Raw genomic sequence first — 22,904 nt, forward strand, 5'->3', positions numbered from 1 at the left:
AAAACAAAAAATCCCAACCAAACCAACGATGGCAGATGTGGACCCAGATACGTTGCTGGAATGGCTGCAGATGGGGCAGGGAGATGAAAGGGATATGCAGCTAATAGCACTGGAACAGCTATGCATGCTACTTCTGATGTCAGACAATGTGGATCGCTGTTTTGAAACGTAAGTAATTTTGTCTTTTATTTAGGGAATGTTACTCTCTGTAGCTGTATATAACAGTCAGCATTCCTAGAAAGTTTTGGCCTCAAAAATTTTCTTTACAGACTAACATGAGTGTAGATCACTGAAATGAAGAGTTTCTGTTAATGTTATATAAAGTTCTGTTTGATTAAAAAGGTAGTGTCCTGCAAGTGATCTGCAGTAGCTGTTGTGAGACAGGGGCTGATTATTTAATTTAAAGAGATGCATTCAGAGTGGCAGTGTGGAAGTGCTGGGGATTTTTGTTTTGTTTTTAATGGTAGAGAAAAGCTTTTTTTTTTTCTTTAAAACTGTAGCAATTACCTAGATTGATTTAAGCATCTGTACTCTTGCAGTGCTTTTCTCAAGAGAAGTAGCTGTTTCTGAGCTCTCTAAATCCAAACAAAAATCACAAATATTAATCACTGTTCACACAAATATTCTACCCCTTCGTAGAATAATGTTGCTGTTCTGGCCACCCTCCTCAACTGCATTTGTACACTTCATATAGCATGGTCTCCGCTCTCCTTTTTTTTTTTTTTCCACAGCACAAAATGCTGATGTAAGCATACTGTTGTTACTTAATAGTGTTGCTGTGCATGTGTTAAACACTACATCCTGTGAAGGCCCAGGAGTAGTGTGGAAGGGAGGTAGCAAAAGTGTAAACAATCACAACTTTGGTATCTTAGTTCTCTTGCCTTTGTTTCTACGGTTCTGATCTTGATGCTCTTACACCTCTCCTATTTTCCATCTTTCTTTTATTTCTCTCACTTTCTTTTTCCATCGAGCACAGCTAGTCTCTTTCTGATACATCCTGGTTCTTAGGGGTGTCCGTTTAGAAGTGTTTAAGAAGGTTGCTGTTGGTTACAGTGTTTAGTTTTGTAGTCCTGAAGAAGAACTGGTTTTGGGCTTATCTCTTAAAAGCTGTTAATCTTTCACAACTGCTTCTCTTAGAGGAAGTGTAAAATTCACACATCTCTAAAATTTGATTTGTAGCAGTTACTTAGCAGTGAGTGCAGTTTTGTACACTCCTTAAGAATTTGAAATTGCCTGATTCTGGCCAGCTTAAAAGTAACAGTTCTGGCCTGGACGAGATTTTACTATAGGAAGATGCATTTGACTTCCCAGTCTGTCCCTCATAGTACTGATGCTATTGGTGAAGGACTGTGTTTCCAGATGCAGAAAGGCTGATTTACTGACTTCTTAATTTACTACTGCAGAAAATAATTTGGTAGTTAAAAAATTTTTTTCTTTTTTTTTTGACAAATCTAGGTAAACTTTCTGCTTTGGTATGTTCAGCATAGAACAGAAGTAGAAGCTTGGGCATAAGCATTTGTAAGGATATCATCTGGGTATTTGAGAATTATGAATGAGATGTCAAATGCAATTGTATGCATTTTATTTAGAACGGACTTTCATCTCAATATAAATGAACTAAATAGTCCAAGTGCTGCTTTTTTTGAGTCCAGTTAATGAATGCTCTATTATTGCAGTGGTGTGGTTTTAAAATTAGGTTTTATGTCTGAAAGAAGGAACATTTAAAATACCATTTGGTGTTTTTGTTTTGAGCCTTGGTATAATTTAATTTTACTGGTCTTCTAAATTGTTGATCTGTTTTGCTGTTTTAAGCTTCCCTGAAATGGAAGAGAATAAAGTTACCTTCATGACTTTTTCCCTGCCTGTTCAAGTGATCTTGCAGTGAAAGTTAAAACTGCTACTTCTGGTTGTCATTGTGAATATAATGAAGATACAGCTCCACAGTATTTGATGAGCTGGCATGGTAGCTAATTACCTTCAAAAGCAAGACTTGCTTTTTCCCATTTATCACTCCCAGTTTTGATTCCTCTCAACCATTTTCTTGCTTCATGGCAGCATCAGGGCTGACTGAGCTCCTTTATTTCACTAAAAGAGCAAGCTGCTGTTTAAAGCCACTGAAGATGGCACATTTTCTGCTGTTATAGTGAATTATAGCAGATCATAGAAGTGTCTGGTAAGTACCGGAGGTGAAACTGCTAACTGGAAATACGGGAGAAGCAGAAGCTCTTCAGTAGGGAAGTTCTCAGGGTATTGTCTTGGGTGCCTGTGGTACCACAGCCTTCATTTCAAGGTGACCTCATTTATTTTGATGCTATCTGGAAGAAATAAATGATATCTTGAAAAGTATTTTAAAAATCTTTCCAAATGATAGTTCAAGTAGCCAAAACTGTCTTGTGCTGAGGGAGTGTAACTACAATAATTCCTCATAATGTTTTAAAGTTGCTTTTCAGCTATGCTTTTAAAGGAGTTATTCCTTGTCTAGATAAGAGATTTATTATGTGACAGAAGGGCTGCCAAACACATTTTTCAGGGACTTAATTTTGAAAATAATTTTTGAAAATTGGCATTTTTTTGCAGTTGGAAAGATAACCGACCACTAGGCTTTACATTTTTTTTGCTCTGTTAAGCAAGAAGAGCATTCCCAGATTTTTATATGCTGTGCAGATATTATTTCAAGGTTTTGGAATTGTTTATTGGTATTAATTATGTTGACAAAGAAGACTTAAAGAAAATTTCTTAGCTGTGGAATTCAACACCTAGAAGATGGAAAGTGGAATCTTAAACCAGTCAGTTTCCTGGGGAATGAAATGTGATGTTTTTCAGGGATCATTTAGTGACTTTAAATGTTAAATATTAGTCCGCTTGTACATAAGAAATTATTTTCTCTTTTGATGTAAGCTAAGAAAAAGCTCATCATTTTACTGAAGTGCATCTGATGATTAGGAGCTGCATATGGTGATGACTGGCAAAGCTATGAAACAGACAAGTGAAAAATATTGATATGAATACTATATATACCTTTTCCCTAAAAGCACAACGCTCTTTCCAGGCTGACTTCTTAAGGAGTTAAGGGCAATACACAGTCTCGCCTAGCAAAGACAGATAACACACTTGGGAGCGAGTTAGGGGGTGGGCATTGAAATGATGGATTCAAAATGTTGTACTTTGCTGTGCAAGTCATAGGGTAACTTTGCAGACATATTCTCAAGGAAATGGTGTATGTTAAAACTAATAATTTGTTTCTGTACAAGGTAGTGGATATTGAAACTAGCTTTTCAGATCGAATCAGAAAAACGGAAGTAAGTGCGCATGTATGGTGGTGTGTCTTCTGGTTTTCTGGCAGCGTTGCAGCAGATTGCAGGGTGTGCAGCCAATAACAGGTGGTTGTGCCAGCTAACTGACGTTTCTTTACTTCTCCACAGATTTACATGTTACGTATGATTAAATTATTTTTGTTGTTACTTGTAGTTTAGCATTACAAAAATCAGCTTATTCATCTCCTGGTGATAATGAGTCACAGACACTGTTAGTCACTTAGAATGAGGAATGGCTAGCATTTTACTGGCAGCAAAAGCCAGTAGCTTGAACTACAGAAACTTAATGAGTGAAAAGAAATGTTGTGAAGTAGTTGCATTGGAGTAAAATGGCTAAACTCAAGATTAAATGTGTTAGTCCCGAATTATAGTTAAACTGTGTGCTATTAAGTTGACTTTAAATAGTTTTTAAGTATGCGCTTCATCTAAGCTTAATTGGAATGACTTTTTTAGTGTTTATTATAGGTAATTTCAAAGACAATGTAGAGGCTGTTGGTTGCAATCTCACAGTGTTAATATAGCCCTTTTCCACGTAGGTGTTTCAGTTTATCTTTTTTATTTTTTTCCCTGTCTGGTTGTTTTGCTTTATTTTTGATGAAATAAAATGAGAACTCCTCAGATCTGGTCTTTGTGTTGCTATATTGTTTCCCTGTCTGTCAGAGTAAAAGTATTTAGCAAGGAAGATGTTATTTATTTTCCTTAATTACAAAGAATACTTGTAGAACAAGGCGGTAGTATAACAAGTAAAGTAAAACCTGACTAAATCTTTTCTACACTGAACAGATGAAACATGCTTTCTCTGAGCATTAATAAGGCCTATCTTCCCTTTTGACTGTGCCTGAAGTCACCGCTGAATATTTAACATTAACAGATTTAGTCAGCATAAACTTACCAAGAGTTATCAGTTTATTTGACAAATAAAGCTAAAGAAATCATACAAAGGATCAGAATTTAGGGTTCTAATGTGTAAAACAGAAATCCTTTCAGTTTATGTTTTAGATTAAATGTGTTTATTTAATTTACATTAACCTTTATTCTTTCCTAAGTATGTTATTCACTAGGGAAAATACATTTTCCTTTTATTTGCTAACATATAATAAGTGTAAGAAGAAATTCTAGTGAACCAAAGACTGTTAATGTGAGCTAGTGAGACTGTGGTAGAAAAATGTTTAGCTTTACTTCCACTGGATTGCTTAAAACTGCAGGTGCCTAAGGATTGTATCAACAACTTCAGCAAGTCAAAACTAGATGTAGAGAGAAAACCAATTTTTCTTATAGAGATGGGGGTAGGAATACGAAGTAGTGGTTTTCAAGCTTATTTTTAAAATTTATGCTGGCTTTAAAAGCATCTTTGTACTTCAGACATTAGTAAAGTGCCCTTTACCAGGTATAACAATCATGGTAAAACTAACAGGGTGAAAGGACAGCTCAGTCAGTATCAAGGTGGTTTCATGTTATGTGGCCTTTCGATTTCACAGAATTGAATAGGTCGGAAAAGACCTTTAAGATTATCAAGTCCAACCATTACCCCAGCACTGCCAAGGCCGCCACTAAACCATGTCACTAAGGGCCTCGATTTGCTTGTTTTGTTATTTTAAGGGGGGGGGGAGAAGTCAGGACATCATTACAGTTTTATGCTGGAGTGCAACCCTCAGTAAATTAGGGTAAGTGTTGCTGTCAACAATAGACTACAGTTTTCATTATTGTAAGCCATGCAGAGCATATGTTCGTAGTGAGTTGTTGGTTTGGACTAATACAGGCATCTCAATAAATGAAATTTTGTGAGCTTTACAAAGGCAAGACTCATGTGATTGCAAATAACTTTTTTTGCCTTTAATGAAGGCAGAGGATGTGGCAGCAGTGAAATGCCAGCACTGGAGTTATGTGCTGTGTGGACTCAATACAGCGGGATCTTCAGCATCCTACAGACTGCTTTTCTGAGATGGAAGTAGGGGTGTGTGCTGTATTTTTCAGGAAGCTGTCTTGTTACAGTTCTGATTTTTTTTTTTTTTTTAAGGCTGATTTTTATTGTTGGGTAGTTGTGGGATTTTTTTGCAGTGCTAAGAGTTTTAACACAGTAATGTCTTTCTGGTTGTTCTTTGTAAAATGAGAATTATGGCCTCATTGTCATGGGTATTATGGAGATTAATTAGCCTTGTCTAGTCATTTTGAGAATCAAAATGGCTGCCAAGGCCAGAAGGGAAGATGAGGTCATCTAAAATGGCATCCTCTCTTATGTCATAGGCCCTTGTACCGTACCTGGTTATTACTGAATACAAGCATAAGGTGTAGTTAATGCTTCCAGTAGGCCATCCTACCTAATTTTACTCCCCTGTTTTGCTATTTAATCTGCTGCATAGTTGTCTTTGTTGTTGACATTTGGCTTTAGTTTTCCATTTGAACTGGCCAGATTGCTGCATTCTGTGGCTGGCAGTCCACCTTTTCCTATTGGATGAAAAGCCAGTATTGTTCTTACTGGGAATGTATGCCTGCAGAAGGATTTCATCAGCTCTCGATCTTCCTTCCCCTCTCCAATTCTTCAGTTTCCAAATTTTTCAGAAATAATTTCCAGAGTTGCCTTCATCCATGCTGTTTAACTTACTGTGACCAATTATACATCCCAAATTTAGATGTTTCCAAAACATTGTGCAGGAAGTATGGTTTTAGTTATTTATCCTCAGAGTTGCTTTTCAGGATACGATTACTTGCTTTTTAGATATGGCTGGATATTTTACCTAGAACAAGATCTGTAACTTAGCATTTTTGTGTGTTAAAACGCATCTCATTTAAATGAGCCTGTGCCTCTGAATAGTCCAGACAGTTCTGTGTAACTCATCACACTCTGTTACTATTTACTAGTCTATTTTTTTTTCTCATTTTTTTGTGGTAGTATCATCAAGTACTCTTTGTTTTAGTCAGGGTTTTGTATATGACACAAAATTGAAGTGATTCTTGGAAGTATTATGAAAGATGGGTACACAATTTTAAGACAGTGAGTTAATGACCTTTTGAAAGATCCCGTCTCCTAAAAGATCCAATGAGGCCAATAAAATAGGTGTTCTAGGAATTTCAAACAGCAGGCTTCTTTTCTTGAGTGGCAGTGCTAGTCAAATTATTTTAAATACTGTCCTCTTAAAAAGAGGCTGTGCAAGAGCCACAGACAGGATGGATTTTCAGTAGATTGGTAATGAGGAAACAGAAGTTTTCTTGTTGAAGTCAGTTCTCTGAGCACTTGGAAATCCAACAGAAGCTAGTGGGGAAATGTGCATGTTTAGGCATATTTACACAGTCATACTTTTTGTTTTAATTGCTTATTTTCTTTTGAAATGTTAACAAATGTAATGTATACTTGGAACAACTGCTAGTAGTGGAAATCATAGGCAGAAATATCTGTAGTTTCAAGTTCTGTAATTTATTCAGGTATTGTGGACCAAGTTTCTACAAAATAATTACAAAATGCTGGAGATAAGAGAACAGATATATTTGGGATTACTACCCTGGGGTATGGCATAAGATACTGAAAAATGTAAAAGGCAGCCCAGCACATGCTCTGTAAACTCAGAAGCAAAGCTAACAGTAATTTTACTTGGAAATTTAGAAATAACATACTCTGCATAAAGTATTCCTTCTTGTGCATTTGCATTTTTGTTTCATTTCATGCAACTGGTATTTGCTGAATGTGTAGCTGAATACTTAGATGATGTGTTCCCTCCTAACAGTGAGCTGTGAGAAAAAGACTCAGCTATCTGTCCATTTAATTAGCTAAATGGAAGTTTGGAAGTGTTTCTAAATGTCAAATTTGAATTCTAAATTAATTTATTTTAATTTCTGATAATACAGAGTTTCTGCTGGGATACAGGATGGAGTTGTTAATTCACTAGCTTTATTTTATTGCCTGAGCTGTGATTGCAGTTAAGAGTAGGGATTCAGAGTTATAAAGATTTAATATTTCATAATTGTGGTAAAAGTTCCTAAATTAAAGATTAATTTTTACTTGTGCCTTTGTTGTACCTTAAAAATACAGTTCGGTATCTCTAAAGTCTTATAAGTGGATATTTTCTGGACTTATTTGTTGTGTAGCAGCATTGGAAGAAAACGGTGCTGTCTGGTTTGGAAGTGGTTCCTGTAAGAATACATAGGCAGTGCAGGGGTGTAGTCAGTTCTCTTGTGGATGATCTTGATTACTCTGATTTTATTTTTTTTTTTCTGCTTCATATGTGGAAACAAAATGGTATTTCAATGAAGGAAAAGTGAGATCTTCTGCCATAGAAAGAATTGTGGAAAGGAAAACAATCACTAATCAAAAATAAGTTGGAATTACTGTTGCTTTAAGAACAGCTCAGTTGTACAGGATGTATTCTTTGAAAAAGTTCTTTGAAACTTTACAACAATGTGCCACACTACTTTAAATATAACTGGTACGTTTTTCCTCAAAAACAGTTACTAGTGAGGTTTAACTTCAGTATTTTAATTTTTAGTTATATAAGATTATTATATATTAATCATTAAATAGTGTAGGCATATATAATTCTTTATTTTCCTGTGTTTAACTGGTCTCAGCAGATGGTATGCATTAAAGATCCAGCACAAGTTCTGGCAGGCAGCTGAGCTTGGTTTTCGGCCACAAGTCACATGAAGCCCAAGGCCTTGTCACATGGCAGGGGCTCCGCGCCCACTGCATCCAGCAGTTACTCTGGAATTATGTAATACACCCAGTGGTTGTGTTAACCATTTTGGGGGGTGAAGCAGGGTTGTCTTTTTTTTTTTTTTTCCTCCTTTTGGGTTTTGTTGAAACATGACAGTAGTTTTAAACTGCCATTATTATTGCTGCTTTAGCTAAGGCTTTTACATGCATTTAAAGTATGAAATGTAATTACATAAATGAGTTTATAGTGCCTATTTTTACTTCCTTGGTGTCTTTTTATACTGGCAGGCTGAAAAATCAGCTGAGTCATGTCATTCGAGTTAAGGCTTAGCACTGGTAGGCGCTTACTGGTGTAGCTATTTAAGAATTTTGTATCCCTATGGAAACCTCTGTTCCTGCAGAGGGAGTGGGGGAGGGAGAAAAAGAGTTGGAAGTGTTTCCGCATATGAAGTTATGCTGATTATAGTGCTGTAAATGCTGAGGTAATGATACTGGTCCATTACATTAGCCTTTCTTGACATCAGTGTGACTGTGATATTTAGAAGGTGTTTTTAGATCGGTTAAACTTATGCAGAGGAAGAATGTATGTTAAAGAATTTGTGTATCATGATGGTTACAATCCCATAAACTAATTTTAATACTAAAAGCATGAATTTGACTTGTAATAGGAATTATAAAGAATAAGCACTTCTTAATGTGGTTTAGTTCTTTTCTTGATGTTAGTATAGGGAGCAGAATGTTCTACTGCTTTATATTCTAATAGATTAGAGGCTAAATACTGAGTAGTACTTATTTCAGACTTTTCAAAAACTTACTTACAAACCTGTCTTCCAATAAGATCTTTGAAATGTGATGGGTTTCACAAGGTAATAAGTAGCAGAAGCTCTGATCCTGGGAGTACAGGAATCAAGTTGGGTGGACATCCAGAACTGAGAGACTTAAAGTAATTGGCAAAGAGCTGTAGCATTGGTCACAGAGTAACCTCATTAACTCACTGAAGTCAGTCTTTCACTAGGGAATAACAGAGTAACCTCATTAATTCACTAAGCTGGTCCCTAATCACTCTCTTAAAGTACTTTAGGAAGTGCCCAATGTGGTATTATTACAGCTTCTTAGAAATGAAAAGAAAAAAATTCCTTTAATTTTCATATTTATTAGGAAATGTTCCTAAATAGAAGTTTAAACGTTGGAGCTACCTATTAGCTCCTGTTGGCCATTATTTCCTATTTTGGAAGAATAAAGCATATTTAATAGTTTTTTTTTTCCCGTGTTAGAGCACTCACCACTGTCTTCTTATTTGTTCCACTGCAAATAGGTCATTGTGCACAGCATGATTCCCCCCTCCTTCCACCTCAACTTTGAGGATAAAGCAACGTCTTTTTTTTTGACGTAATTTCTTTTTTTTTTTCTGATATATATTGCTACTTTTAGTTAATATATGGTCTAGATAAAGCATCCCAGTATCAAAACTGTTTTCACCAAGTTGCTTTTAAGTTTAGAAATTATGCACTTTGCCTTTTTTCCTCTCTGTGGAAGTTGGGGACTGCAGTGATGGAAGGTTTGTTTGTCTTCTTTTCCCTTGGAAATCAAAAGTGTCATCTGCCAGTAGAAGGCAGTGTACTGAAAACTGGTGATCATGCCTTGTCACATCAGTTCATTTGGTGCCATAGTTTTGCCCTTAGCCTCCATGCTGTCTTGGGAAGTTTTGGTAGCCTTCATTTTCCTATTTAGACAGTTTTCTGAAGGTGAGTCTGATGGCAGCTACTGTGGTACAACACTCCCGAAGTGCTTTGCTTCAGTACCGATCAAAATACATTTTAGTTCTGAGCAGTCTTAGCTGGGCATTTAGCATTAGGATCTGTATTACTGATGGGACCTAATCTACAGCAAATATTTGAGACAGTTTTAGTCCCCTTTGATTTATTTTGGTCTGCTTACGGAAGCCAGTAGGGATTTATCTGGGAATTAAGGAGTAATAGTGATGTATACCTAACATGGCTCATCTGACTTACTCTTCGGTTCCTGCTTGTGTTGACTGTATTTGGTTACTTGGTGTTTCATTGAAAGGAAGGGCTGGTTCTCAGAAGGTGCTTGTCTCAGGGCCTGGTTGATAGAATTGCTTCCAGGTGAACAGTGGATTTGTCTTCCCTGTGCTCCCTTTGCTTACACTTTAGTAACAAGGTGCCTTTACTCAAGATTGGATTGAGTAAAGACTTGATGAGTACTTACAAAGCCCATTTGCATAATTTTGAGCTGTGAAGACCATCCACTGAGTAAGGGCAGAATTTTACCTTTTTCTTAGCGGTCAAGGGCCAGCGCACAGAAATCCACGTGTGACAGAAGGGAGGGGTGTACTCTGGACACTTGCTGTATGGCTGTGACAGTATTGCATCCCACTGTGTGCTGGTGTTCCCATTTACCCCTTCCAGTCCTTTCTCTGCCACTACCCACACATTGGGTTCTTGTCCCTGAGACGTGTGATGCAGATTCTCATAGTTTCAGCCATAAAACCCCTGTGTGAATAGCTTAGTGTGGATTTGGGGATTAGAAGGTGATCTCTATAAACCTGACCTGTGGTACTTCTGTTTGTAACAGTCATTGATAGAAAAGTTACAGCATAATGACTGAAGTTCTTCAAAGTGACATCTGTACAATTTTATGCTATCATTATTCTAACCACCTGTTTGAGAAGACTATGGCTGGAGCCCTGGGGATGTGTTGGTATGCTGCCCTTCTCTGCTATTACAGGCTCAACAAGCTGTGTGCGAGTGACAGAACTAGTACTTTCTGTTCCCTTGCTAGCAGGAACCATAGGGACTGCTAAGGCCCAAGCAGACTTCAGCCACCAAAAATAATCTGAATTTATCTGTATAATAATGTGGGAAGATTAATTTGCATTCTCTTGTCTATATCTGTACAATAATCATATTGTACAATTATACTTCAAGTTTTCGAGGATAGAATCTGTTGTTTTGCTCTGGTAGTGCAGGGAGATCCTGAGATGAGCCCTCAGATGCTACAGGATGACAAATACTAATGACTTGTGTGTTGCAGATAATAGGTTAGGTAGGAGGTGCTGAACATTGTTAGGAACTTTTCTGGATGGGAGAAGACAATGCGATGAGAAGTTCAGAGCTAGTAATGTGTGAGGCGCAGTCTTGATCTTGCATGTCTAACGAGCACAAGACTGCAGTGAGTTAAGGTGGGAAGACAGTGCTTCCTCCCTGCTATCTTATGTGATGTTAATGAAGAAAAGTCAGTTACATTTGTCACAAGAAGCTCCTGCTGCTAGGTTGTTTCACTTGGTTCAGCACAGAAATTTACCATCCTAATCATGAGAATCTGCACAAACAGAATACCATTTAAATTCTATGAAATAAATAATATATACTGGTTTGGGGGTTTTAATCTTGTCTCAAACTCTTGACACCTACAGAGTGAGATTATGTGAAGAGGCTTGGGCATGGCTTCTTGAAGATGTATTTCAGAAATGCATGCAAATACAACTTTGTAATTGTGGTCTCATAGAATTATAAAGTCTGTAACTGACCAGAAAAGCTGGTATATATGAGTAGTGGAAAACCTTGTATACTGGGCTGGCACAGAAAACTTTTTTATTCCTGCTGATACCATTACAAGTTCAAAGCGGTGAAGAAATGTGCTGCTTAGAACCAAGTATAACAATGTGTTGGCCTGGAATAATGTTACGGAGCAGTGCACAAGACACCATAGAGGTCCTGTCTAGCCAAATTGGTGTATTGCAGGCTGCTTTGGCCCAAGTGTCTGAGAATACAGACTTAATTTTCAAAGTCAATGTCATTGTTGCTGTCATCCTTTGGGACTTGAAAAAACAAGTTGGATCTCTTGCCAGCTATGACCTTTTTGAAAAAGTAGTAGCTGTACATGATAGTTTATTAATGCAGTGTTTATAAAACAATAAATAATAAAAGCACTTTTTGACAGTCTCACTGGCAGAGACTCAAGGCTGATGGAATCTTGGTCTGTTTTGCTTTCCTCAGAAATACTTCTGTGCACACGTTTCATTGCCTGGTATGACTTTAGGGATAATAACTTAATTTATATTCCTGTACTGTGTAGAATTTGAATAGAGTTGTTTGAGTTGAGAGAGACATGATGGGGAAGAAGATGACCCAGCTGTACATTAAATTTTAGTTATGTGCTAAAATAGTAAGTGGCTCTCATTTGCTGTTTTGGAGACCAGGACAAAAATTCTGGTTTGATATTTTTGCCATGTTCCTGATAACAATGTGAGAAAAATGAAGTTGATGTTTCTGTTACTTCTAAATTTGTATTTTTACTTGCAAGCCTGTGATTTCCTATGTGTTGTTTGTTTTTTTTTTTTCCTATTTGCTGCAGGAAAAAGAAGGAGAAAAAAAACCTTTAACTAAAGCTTCAGTATTGCTTTTTTCCCCTCCTGTTTTCTTCAGTCCTACTTATTGTCCTTAATACATCTTTATAAAATGTTTCTGCTGCCTCTTCTACACAGTGTAGTCCAGCTTCTACTTCCTGGTTGCTAGCAACATCCAACAAAACCACAAACCAATCAAAAAATGCAAACTGTTAAAAGAAACAAGCATCAAGTACATAGAGCTCCAAGGTCGAAGTAGCTTGAAAGAATTTTCTGTGAAAACTCTTGTTAAAATTAGATCAGGCACTATTTTCAAAAAGGATAAATAATTCATTTTTTTCAGAACAAGTGAAGTTCTTACCATTGCTGCTTTTGTAGGAATTCAGCATGCATTATTGCTATAGTCTACAAAACTGTTGAAGTCTGAGTAGCTGTTTATTTTGAGAACCAAGTAATTCCTGCAGGTGAAGTGCATGACAAATCTACAGTTTCTTCCTGAAACCTTGTGATAAACTTGGTTACTTTATTGGAGGACTGGAAATCATTCCTCTAAATCAGAAAACAAATGTCATGATGGCATTTGGAGGTTGCTGTTTGCCTTCTAATAAAAGTGTGGGCTCTGACTAATGTAGCTAGAGGTTCTGGCAAAAAGGCATTTTAAAAAAACCCAAGCACTTCATTTTTTGCTAGTGAGCTGTGCTCTTACAAGAATGTTGCTGATACAGTGGGCTGACATTTGTGTGCTGACAAAAAATTCAGTAGCAATGATAGGCTCTTAGTAACCTTGTATTTTTTGTGTATCTGCTGGGTAATTGGTTCTTATGGACAGGTGTTTTTAAGGACAGGAATAGATTTCTTCCAAATTTCTAACTTTCCGTTTAAAAAAAATACTGCCGAGTTCCATTTGTTCTGTGTCTTTTTATAAGCCATTAAGTCATAGAAAAAATGTAAGTGTTAAATTTGCTTTTAACTCCCTGCAAAAATCTTGAGGATTTTTTTCTGTTGTTTTCTTTGGATATCTAAGAATGGTTTACTTCTGTTTGCTAGTGTTACAGTGGAGGCAGTGGAGTTCCTGACCTTCCATGTGGTTATACGTGGGTGGTTTTGATTCATTTGGGTTTTTTTTAAGATCTGTATTTATTGTTAAATTTATTTTCATGCAGTATTATGTTGGACGAACACAAACTTCATAGCAGTGTTTAGTGACCTGGCTCGTACAATGTAAAATGCACTGTAAAAAATCCAACAGAAAAACACTTGTTCAAATAGTACTGTCCACTTTAATTTTTATATACTGCAATACTTCTTGTATATGGTGGTCATCTAATAATAAATACAGATTTCAGACTAATTTTTCCAGAGGGTAATGTCTTCAAAATGCAAAATTCTTTAAGAAAGATGTGGAGTTAAATAGCGGATTTCTTAAGAATAACAGACAATATAGGCTGGATAGGGCAATATAAGTATTAAATGTGATTTAGCTTTATCAAAGCTTCCCTTATTAATTTATGTCATTAAGGATCACTGGGTAATGTATTTATTTGTGAGGCAGTATTATTTAATTAATTCAAAAAGCATAGGCAGATCTTCAAGGAAACTATTAGTGTTTTGCTGTCTCAGGACTAGGTGCCTCTGCATGAGTCACTGTGTGTACCAAATGGGGTATGAATGACCTCTGGCTTAGTCTTCAGAATGATGGATGATGAGTACTAGATGTCTTCTAGACCAAAAGCATGCTATTACTTCTGCTATTTTTTAATTTAGAAAAGTTTTAGGCTTTCTTTTGCAGACCAAAATCCTAATGTAAGAAAAGTTACAGTATTTGCTTCCTGTAGATTTAGTCTCATCTCCTACATCTAGGGATGAGGTATCCAGTTAATTTGAGTACTGTCACAGCATATATTCCCTTAAATTCCCACCACCACCTTGGAAGTCTCCTGCCACTGTAGTGAGCAATCATTATGTTATTTATTGCTGAGTAAGTATGCTATTGGAAGACAAATTGTCTTAAATTATAGCTTCATGTCTTAGAACTTTTGATCTAAATCAGTCTTAACCACAGCTGCTGTAATAGTGAAAAGCATTATTGTGGCCATCCATTTTGGTTTGTGTCCTAATATGTCAGAGGGGTAGAAGGACTGCTGCAGCTTGCTTACTCTGTTTTGAAGTCATGTAGATGTTCTTGACTGTCCTTGTGTATGGAAATGAGCCTAACAATAAAGAGGAGATCCAGAGGCTACTGAGATATGGATATGAAGACAAACTGTAATGAAGGCAAGCTAAATGAGTTAAATATGTTCTCAACATGGTTAGGGAAAAAGAATGAAGTGGGATGCAGGGGCAGAAGCTGAAATAGTACAAAAAGACAAGTGAGAATGCTTGTAACATAGGGAAGAAAGACCACTCAGAATTAAGTTGTGTAGCGAATACAAAATCTTTAGTCACTGTATCAGTATTTCATGGTTAAGTTTAAGTAGCTATTTATAATCGTGAACCGTGAAGCTTTGTTAAGATAAAATGCATTTAGATTAGTTATGTGAGGTTAATTCCTAAAATAATTTCCCAAGAGGATTTTTCCCTGAACAGTTGTAAAATTCCAGGAATTTTTTTTACTTCCCCCCTGCCTGCGCCACTGGCTTGCTCCCCTAGTGCAGTGTGTGTTCAGATTACTGATCGGAATTTTGGAGTGTGTATGAGATGTGTGCATCCTAGTGTTCTAGATGAATGCCCTAAACCAGTTACAGAGTAACTGAGCAAATCGTGTTAGTGTGAAAAACGTTGATCTGTTAATGTGAAAGTGTATGATATTACTTAATGTAGAGAAACTTGCGCAACTTAGTAATGTGCTGTTGTGTGTTTGCTTTTTTTTTCTCCTGCAGATGCCCCCCTCGAACTTTTTTACCAGCATTGTGCAAAATTTTTCTTGATGAAAGTGCTCCAGACAATGTATTAGAAGTAACAGCTCGTGCCATAACATATTATCTGGATGTATCAGCCGAATGCACCCGAAGGATTGTGGGAGTGGATGGAGCTATCAAAGCACTTTGTAATCGTTTAGTAGTTGTTGAACTTAACAACAGAACAAGCAGAGATCTGGCTGAGCAGTGTGTGAAGGTGTGTGTACTGAAGATCCTTCTTCAATAAGGAAGGATTTGGAAAAGAAGGAGCTGGAAAACTTGCTCATGTTTCTGAAGTTTCCTTATATTCTAATCCTGTTCATTTTATTAAAATGCGAAGCATAACCATGGAGTATGATACATGCCAGTGATGCTGCCTATCTTTATTGTCAGTCAGCTGCTCTTCAAAGCTGAGATTCCTTTTAAAAAGTATTGAAAAAGAAACAAAACAAATTAGAAGAAAGCTTTACTGTTTATATTGTGTGTCTAGAATGCCAAGTCTAATTTTGTGCAAAAAAAGGGAATGAAGAATTGCTCCAGATACAGATAAATTACCTGCTATAAAAGGTGATCTACTGTCTCTTCAGTAGCACTACACACAGCTCTTCTGCACCCTTGTAGAGTTTTAAGAGAAAAGTTCAGGACCCGTAAAATCTGTTGTTCAAAGCATAACTCATGGCCATGTGGTAGTTTATAGTTTAAGTCCTTGAATACCATGGCATCAGACTTCATACACGTATTTACTAGTTCTAGTCTACTCAGAAGTACATCACTGGAGGAGTGGAGTAATAGTACTCTTGGAAGTTTCAGAACTCTCAGTTGTGTGTTATCCAGAGACTTAACTCTCTCAGGAAAGGATACTGTTTTCCAGGTGTCTCACGAACACCTGTTGTGACTATGCTGTTAGGGGATGTTCTTGTATTTGCCTCTGTATTTTTGAAGAAAACTGTAGCTACTAGAGTAGTGGAGGATTTGGCCCACTTTTGGGATGTGGGGTGGGATTTTTGTTTTTTGTTTCATTTTCTTAACAGCTTTGTAGATGGGTAAATAAATGACTTTTTATGTATACTTCATTGTAATTAAATTTCATTTTGTCACAGGTGTTAGAATTAATCTGTACCCGTGAGTCAGGAGCTGTGTTTGAAGCTGGAGGGTTGAATTGCGTACTGACATTCATTCGTGACAGCGGACACCTTGTTCATAAAGATACTTTGCATTCAGCTATGGCTGTAGTATCCAGACTCTGTGGCAAGATGGAGCCTCAGGATTCTTCATTAGAGATCTGTGTGGAGTCACTGTCTAGCTTATTAAAACATGAAGATCATCAGGTAATGTAATATGTAATAACATAAATTTGCAGCTCAATATACTGTGAATTTAACTTCCTTTATGTTTAATATGTTTAATAGATGAATAGTTAGGTATTTTTATATAGCCTTCACAACTATATGTTTACATAGTAGTTGTATTTATATATTATGATAGCTTCCTTTACAATTGTGATGACAAGAAGAAAAAATATGCTTAGTGTCTGACCTCAAGCACTGTTGTGTGAATATGATCTTACTTGATCTCTGAAAACTTGATTGAAAAACATCCTGTAACTTTTATCAGTGTATTTTGAAATAGTTTCTGAAGTAGTTATTGTTGTATGACTGCACCTCTGTCACTATGAAATCTGAGCATAAATAAGAGACAAAAATATTTTTTTTCCTTTTGCCAGACTAAGAGAAGCAATTAAAACTTCCACAATCAATGCTAAAATATTACAGTAGAAAGCCATCTTAAGTGGTACTACTACTATAGATGAAGCACTGCTTTTCTATTGCAGTTTTACTAAGTTGAGATGAGCTTGTAAAATCTAGAAAATGAATTCTAAAGGAATTCTCTTCCTACTAGTAGGATCCTTTTGTGTATGTCATACTAATGCTTTGCAATGGGTCTTTAGCCAAATTTTTGCTGTACCCTGGCCAGGTTTCTTGTCCATATCATTCTCAGTCCCCATTTTGTTTCCACCTCTGTCCTCATTCCTTTCTCTATACCCCTTGGCCCCAGTCTGGTTTAAGCAGCACATCATACAAACCTTTTTGCCTGTGAGGTTAATTTTTAAAATACATTTTTAGGTTTGTGTTTTGTTTTTTTTTTCTTTTGAAAGACCCAGTTGGCAGGGGACTGTCACAGTAGCCATTTCAGAATAAGCTGCCATGTTTTTTAAACAATTCCTAGCTGTATCAATGCACTGCTCATCTCGGGCAGTCTAATCCTGAAATCTAGACTGTAAGTCTGTAGTATTTTAACTGTTTTCTAACTTATAATGTGTTTGAAAAAGCAATTGCTGGGGCTGTTGGAGATCTGAATGAAAGTTCAAATTAAATTACTCTGTTAGCAGTTTAGCTTTAAGGTAAGCATGCTTAAGATTGGGGTAACACAGACAATAACAAGTAAACCTCTGCCACTGTCCTTGAGAAACATGTCTTTTGTGAAACAAGCCTCAGTTTTACAATGCATGTTGATGTGTATTATGGATTTAACCGGCAACTTTTTTTGTAAAGTTTTGTTGGTGCTGTGTTCTCCCATCCTGTCTTTTTACACTGTTGGATTTGGTTACTTTTTGTGAGGGTTACCAGTTAGTAATATCACTTGAAGGAAAAGTTCAGATCAGATGAACGCGGCCTCAAGAACAGCTTATCTCTAAGTTGGTTGCTGGTTTGTTTTTTTTTTTTTATATTTCTACTAAACCTGTGATTTGTGAGAAGAAATGTAAATGCCTTCCACAGTACCCTCTTGGTTTGTAAACTGATGCCACTAATGCAGTGTGTTAAATAAGCTGAACCTCTCCCGTGTATTTCTGACAGAGGACATGAGTAGTGACCATTACCAGTTAAAGAAATAATGCCTTGCAAAAGAGTCCTGGTAAACCAGAATGCTTGCCATGCAGGGACCATGCCAGAAGTTTAACATGCTTTGCATTTATTCATGACAAACTTTGTTTTTCAAGTCCTTACAAATTTAACGGAGATCCAAGATTTTTAACATCATGATGCCTGGCTAATACTCTAATCTTGTTCTTTGTGTTGATGAGTAACTGTCTTTAAGCCCTTGGTTTGTGATGGCTGACAGTAATTTGGAAAATGGGCTGTGCTAGAAGTTGATGAGTTTTTCAGGAGTAGTAAGTGTAGTAATTTAGATTTTAGTGAAGAATAGATATTGTGTTGGCTTTTATTTTGTGGGTTTTTTAAATTATTTCTTGACACTGATCTGGTTTGCTACTGCAAGTCTATGAAGGCAAATGTGCCTGAGGCAGCTCATCTTGATGTGCCTATGCAAACTCTGAAAGATGGAGATACTTTCAGCTTATAGATGAGAGAGATGTTAAAGGCAAAACCTCCTTTTCTTTTCAACACCGTCATGAGAAGAAGTTGGATTTTTTTCCTGGGCAGTTGGCCAGCAGTGATTTTTATCTGGATTCTTAAGAGGATCAACAGTAAGCCTTGTTTCTACAGTATCACTGCTGGTTTGTGGGGATTTTGTGGGGTTATTTTTTTGGTTTTTTTCTTTGGTGAGAAACCTAAATTTGGAAGTTTGTATTCTACTGTCTCAAAAGTACATCTTAGCCTTGGGTCAGGTGCTCAGTGGGCAGTCTGCATTATCTTAGGGTAAAATCTGCCTTTCCCAGTTTGTCCTGCTTTTAGGCTTGGTCCAGGTGAAAATTTTTTTTTTACTTAAGAGAAGCCATGTAGGCCTTTAAATACAGCTTCAACAATGGACAGTTGCTAGTAGGGATTATAAAGAGTTGTGTTTCCTGTAAGAACAGCATGTATAGCTAAAAAAATCTAAAAATGTGCTGCAACATATATGAATTTGGCAATTTGATTATTGAACATGTTTTTTCTAGATTGATTTGGGGCTTAAGGAGATGTTCCTAACGCTGAACTGCAGTCAAAGAAAAATAGTTTCCTTGATTTCTATGTAATAGAGAGAAAGGATGAGGGAAACCCAACAGCCGTACAGTCTTTTAGCGAGCAGTTCGGTGCATTGTTGGGTTCCAACTCCATGTTTCTGGCTTAAAAAGCCCATCTTCTCTGTTCATTGACCTTGAGGGGAACCTGTGGAAATCAGGTCCTTCTATGTGTCCCCTTCTTAAATATCTCCTTAGCATCTTCTCACTTTAAGTAACAAAATTTTCATGATTTCTCTTGCACTTCTTTCCTAGGTTTCAGATGGAGCTCTGAGATGCTTTGCTTCATTAGCTGACAGATTCACACGGCGTGGAGTTGACCCTGCCCCATTAGCTAAGCATGGATTAACTGAGGAGTTGTTGTCTCGCATGGCAGCTGCTGGTGGAACAGCATCAGGACCATCTTCAGCTTGCAAACCAGGACGGAGTAGCACTGGAGCACCAGCTACAGCTGCAGACTCTAAATTAAGTAATCAGGTGTCAACTATTGTAAGCCTGTTGTCAACCCTGTGTAGAGGCTCTCCAGTAGTAACACATGTAAGAAATCCTTTTATGGTACGGCTTTTTGTTCTCATAGGGTTTTTCCCTTTGTGTACTTTAATATAGGCAAGATTTGTGTTGCTGTTTTGTATATCAGTGCAGAAATTTTTAGGCTTTATTTTTATATGTATACATACATACAGGTTATTTATAAAGAGGGGAAGAAAGGAAACATTTCATATGGAAATGAAACCCGATTCTGATAGTATTTTCTAAAGCCCTGTATATTTTTTATTGTTCAGACTTTTAATTATTTCCAGGATCTCCTAAGATCTGAACTTCCAGATTCTATAGAAAGTGCGTTGCAGGGTGATGAGAGATGTGTACTGGATACCATGCGGTTAGTAGATCTTCTTTTGGTGCTACTGTTCGAAGGGAGAAAAGCCCTGCCAAAATCCAGTGCTGGATCTACAGGCAGAATCCCAGGGTTGCGAAGACTGGATAGTTCTGGGGAACGTTCTCATCGGCAGCTGATAGATTGCATCCGCAGTAAGGATACTGATGCACTAATAGATGCTATTGACACAGGAGGTAAGCAAAAATACTCTGAAAGAGAAAATGAGATAAAGTATCTTTTTATAATCTATGTTGTCATAAGAAATGCTTAGGTAGTGCCTTGAAAATCTTTATGTACTTATTTTGTTAAATACACAACAGGTCTTGTTAGTAATAATTCCTATGCTACTTTTTTTAATTGCAGTTAAGAGCATAAATGCTTCTCTAGAATTATTGAGGATATTGTTTTTTTTTAAGACCTGGTGTTTATTTAAAGAACACATGAAGTTAAATTTATAATTCTGGGAGCTTTAACTTTTTATTTCATTACATCTTTCAGCTTTTGAAGTAAACTTTATGGATGATGTGGGACAAACTCTTTTAAACTGGGCCTCAGCTTTTGGAACTCAGGAAATGGTAAATTTTACAGAATCTTAAAGACTTTTAGGCTATTTACATAAGGGAACATGGAAAAAACTAATTTCCTTTTTCTTGTTTAACAGGTAGAATTTCTCTGTGAAAGGGGTGCTGATGTAAACAGAGGTCAGAGGTCATCCTCATTACATTATGCAGCATGTTTTGGAAGACCTCAGGTAGCAAAGGTATGAATTAAACTGACAGCCTTACGCTGGCTTTTTGCCTTGTTCTGTGCAAAATGTCTTCAATGCAGTATGTCTGATGTGTGCACGGTCACATACTTACATGTTCCTTACAGTGCTCAAGAAGAAATGATTTTTTTTTCATCATGACAGGGTAGTGACATGAATAAAAATTGTATATTAGCTCTACATATATAAAAAGTGTGTAGTGTCCTATTTTTTTTACAGCCATGAGAAGAGTGTAGGAAAAGTATATGAAAAACATCTTTACTACTAGAAGACTCTTAATTTTTTACTTCTTTTTCTATATATATATATGTATGTAAAAATATTTGTTTCCAGACTCTGTTGAGACATGGTGCAAATCCTGATTTAAGAGATGAGGATGGGAAAACTCCTTTAGACAAAGCTCGTGAAAGGGGACACAGTGAAGTAGTAGCTATTCTTCAGTCTCCAGGTGAGTGCAGATTTTAATTTCATGTCCTTGCTAGTAGAAATGCTCATATATAGTAACTCAATTATTAGAATTTTACTCTATTAAGATTAATAAAGATATATATAAATAATATATAAAGATATATGTAAAATAAATATAAATAATATATATATGTATCTATCTCGACTAACATTCCTTAGACTGCAAAGTGTGTATAAAACCAAAATATTTCAGATGTTCTTAAGGAATAGGGATTACTGAAGACACTGCTGGCTGGCCACAAGCACTGTTTTCTGACAGTGGTTCTGCACCTCAGTTGTGGAATGGGGCTAGACTGTTTTTTTTTGCTGTGGGTTCAGAGGATGTCAACCTTGGTAGCCTCTGTTGGCAGCCTTTCTTTCTGCATGGGAGCTGCACTTTACCTGTTTGTGAGACTTTTGTAGAGCCGGAGCTGCAGGTGGTTATGTGCTCATATTTAGTTCCCTGTAATGACTTTCACGTTCTCCTACAAGTGTTCTTTGGTGGTGGTACTTGAAAAAAATGTTTGATAATGAGTCTTGCATGTGCAAATTTTCTATTTTTAGCGATGCAGATTTCATTCAGATACTTAGATGTTAGTAAAGATAACTCTTAGATTTATTGTGGGGGGAGTGTTATTCGGTTTCTCCGGTTTTGCCATTGAACAGTTTTGGAAAAAAAATTTTCCAGGGGACTGGATGTGTCCTGTTAATAAAGGTGATGAGAAGAAAAAGAAAGATGCAAACAAGGATGAGGAAGAATGTAATGAACCCAAAGGAGATCCAGAAATGGCACCCATATACTTGAAAAGATTATTGCCTGTGTTTGCACAAACATTTCAACAAACTATGTTGCCTTCAATAAGGTAATATTGTCATAATAGACAATTTCCCTGCATATTTTGAATTTCCTAATATGTTCTGTTAAAAATAGCCAAGATTTTGTTTATTTTTCATTAAAAATTACAACACGGTACTTAAACATAATTCTGTTTGAATAGAACTGGTGGTTTGAAAGGTGGTGCAAGTCTGATTTTTACTTGATATTTTAAGTAGCAGGTTTTTTTCTGGTGAAATGGTATCTTGGAGAAAATACGGTTGGTGAGTCAGAAGTGGGAGAGCAAAGCATACTCTTGACTATAGTAGAATGATGAAAGAGTACTATGTTCATGTAGTACCTTGTATAGGTCATGTATTTGGTTACAGCTGTTTGTAGCCATTGTAATGAAAGTACGAATTTGCAAGAGGTGAACTAATGAGGTGGTATCAAGATAAATTCATTGCAAAATTATAAGACTGGAAAAAGCTATTTTAGAAGGTTTTAGAAGACTTCTTAACAGCTTAAGTGTTAATCAACTGGAGAAGATACATCTTACTGAGAGAACTAAAAGAATGTAATCTAATTTAATACTTAAAAAGGAATACTGAGGGTGGATAATGGTTGTGATAAATTGTTTCTGACCATACCCCCTCAGCCTTTTACACTATGAATTTAACAGTTGCTTAATCTTTTTTATTTATGTTCCCAGTGTTTATAGGTACTCTGGGGGGAGAAAATAGAAGATAAAAAGGGACTCTGGTAGAGAGAAACTCTACATGAGCTAAGGATAGGGAGCTTAAACTAGGTCATTTCA

At 36.6% G+C, this 22,904-nt stretch overlaps 1 protein-coding gene across 9 annotated transcripts in view; it reads left to right on the plus strand.

Annotated features, from left to right (window-relative positions):
* The first annotated feature begins 5 nt into the window (after positions 1-5).
* HECTD1 (HECT domain E3 ubiquitin protein ligase 1) overlaps positions 6-22,904 on the plus strand; it is a 56,907-nt gene continuing 34,008 nt past the window's right edge. For 6 of the 9 annotated variants that reach the window (XM_057428651.1, XM_057428658.1, XM_057428659.1 and 3 more), the window contains exons 1-9: positions 6-168; positions 15,208-15,442; positions 16,326-16,553; positions 19,439-19,720; positions 19,966-20,254; positions 20,559-20,635; positions 20,722-20,820; positions 21,160-21,274; positions 21,962-22,136. In XM_057428651.1, the coding sequence (XP_057284634.1) occupies positions 29-168; positions 15,208-15,442; positions 16,326-16,553; positions 19,439-19,720; positions 19,966-20,254; positions 20,559-20,635; positions 20,722-20,820; positions 21,160-21,274; positions 21,962-22,136 (1,640 nt within the window). In that variant the 5' untranslated portion in view covers positions 6-28. The remainder of the gene's footprint in view (positions 169-15,207; positions 15,443-16,325; positions 16,554-19,438; positions 19,721-19,965; positions 20,255-20,558; positions 20,636-20,721; positions 20,821-21,159; positions 21,275-21,961; positions 22,137-22,904) is intronic. The other 3 variants (XM_057428653.1, XM_057428654.1, XM_057428657.1) reach the window with 1 other exon arrangement.

The sequence above is a fragment of the Pezoporus wallicus genome, unplaced genomic scaffold, assembly GCF_028554395.1.
Source record: "Pezoporus wallicus isolate ANWC-B61680 ecotype Strahan unplaced genomic scaffold, APGP_CSIRO_Pwel_v1 contig_3486, whole genome shotgun sequence".
Taxonomy (NCBI): domain Eukaryota; kingdom Metazoa; phylum Chordata; class Aves; order Psittaciformes; family Psittacidae; genus Pezoporus; species Pezoporus wallicus.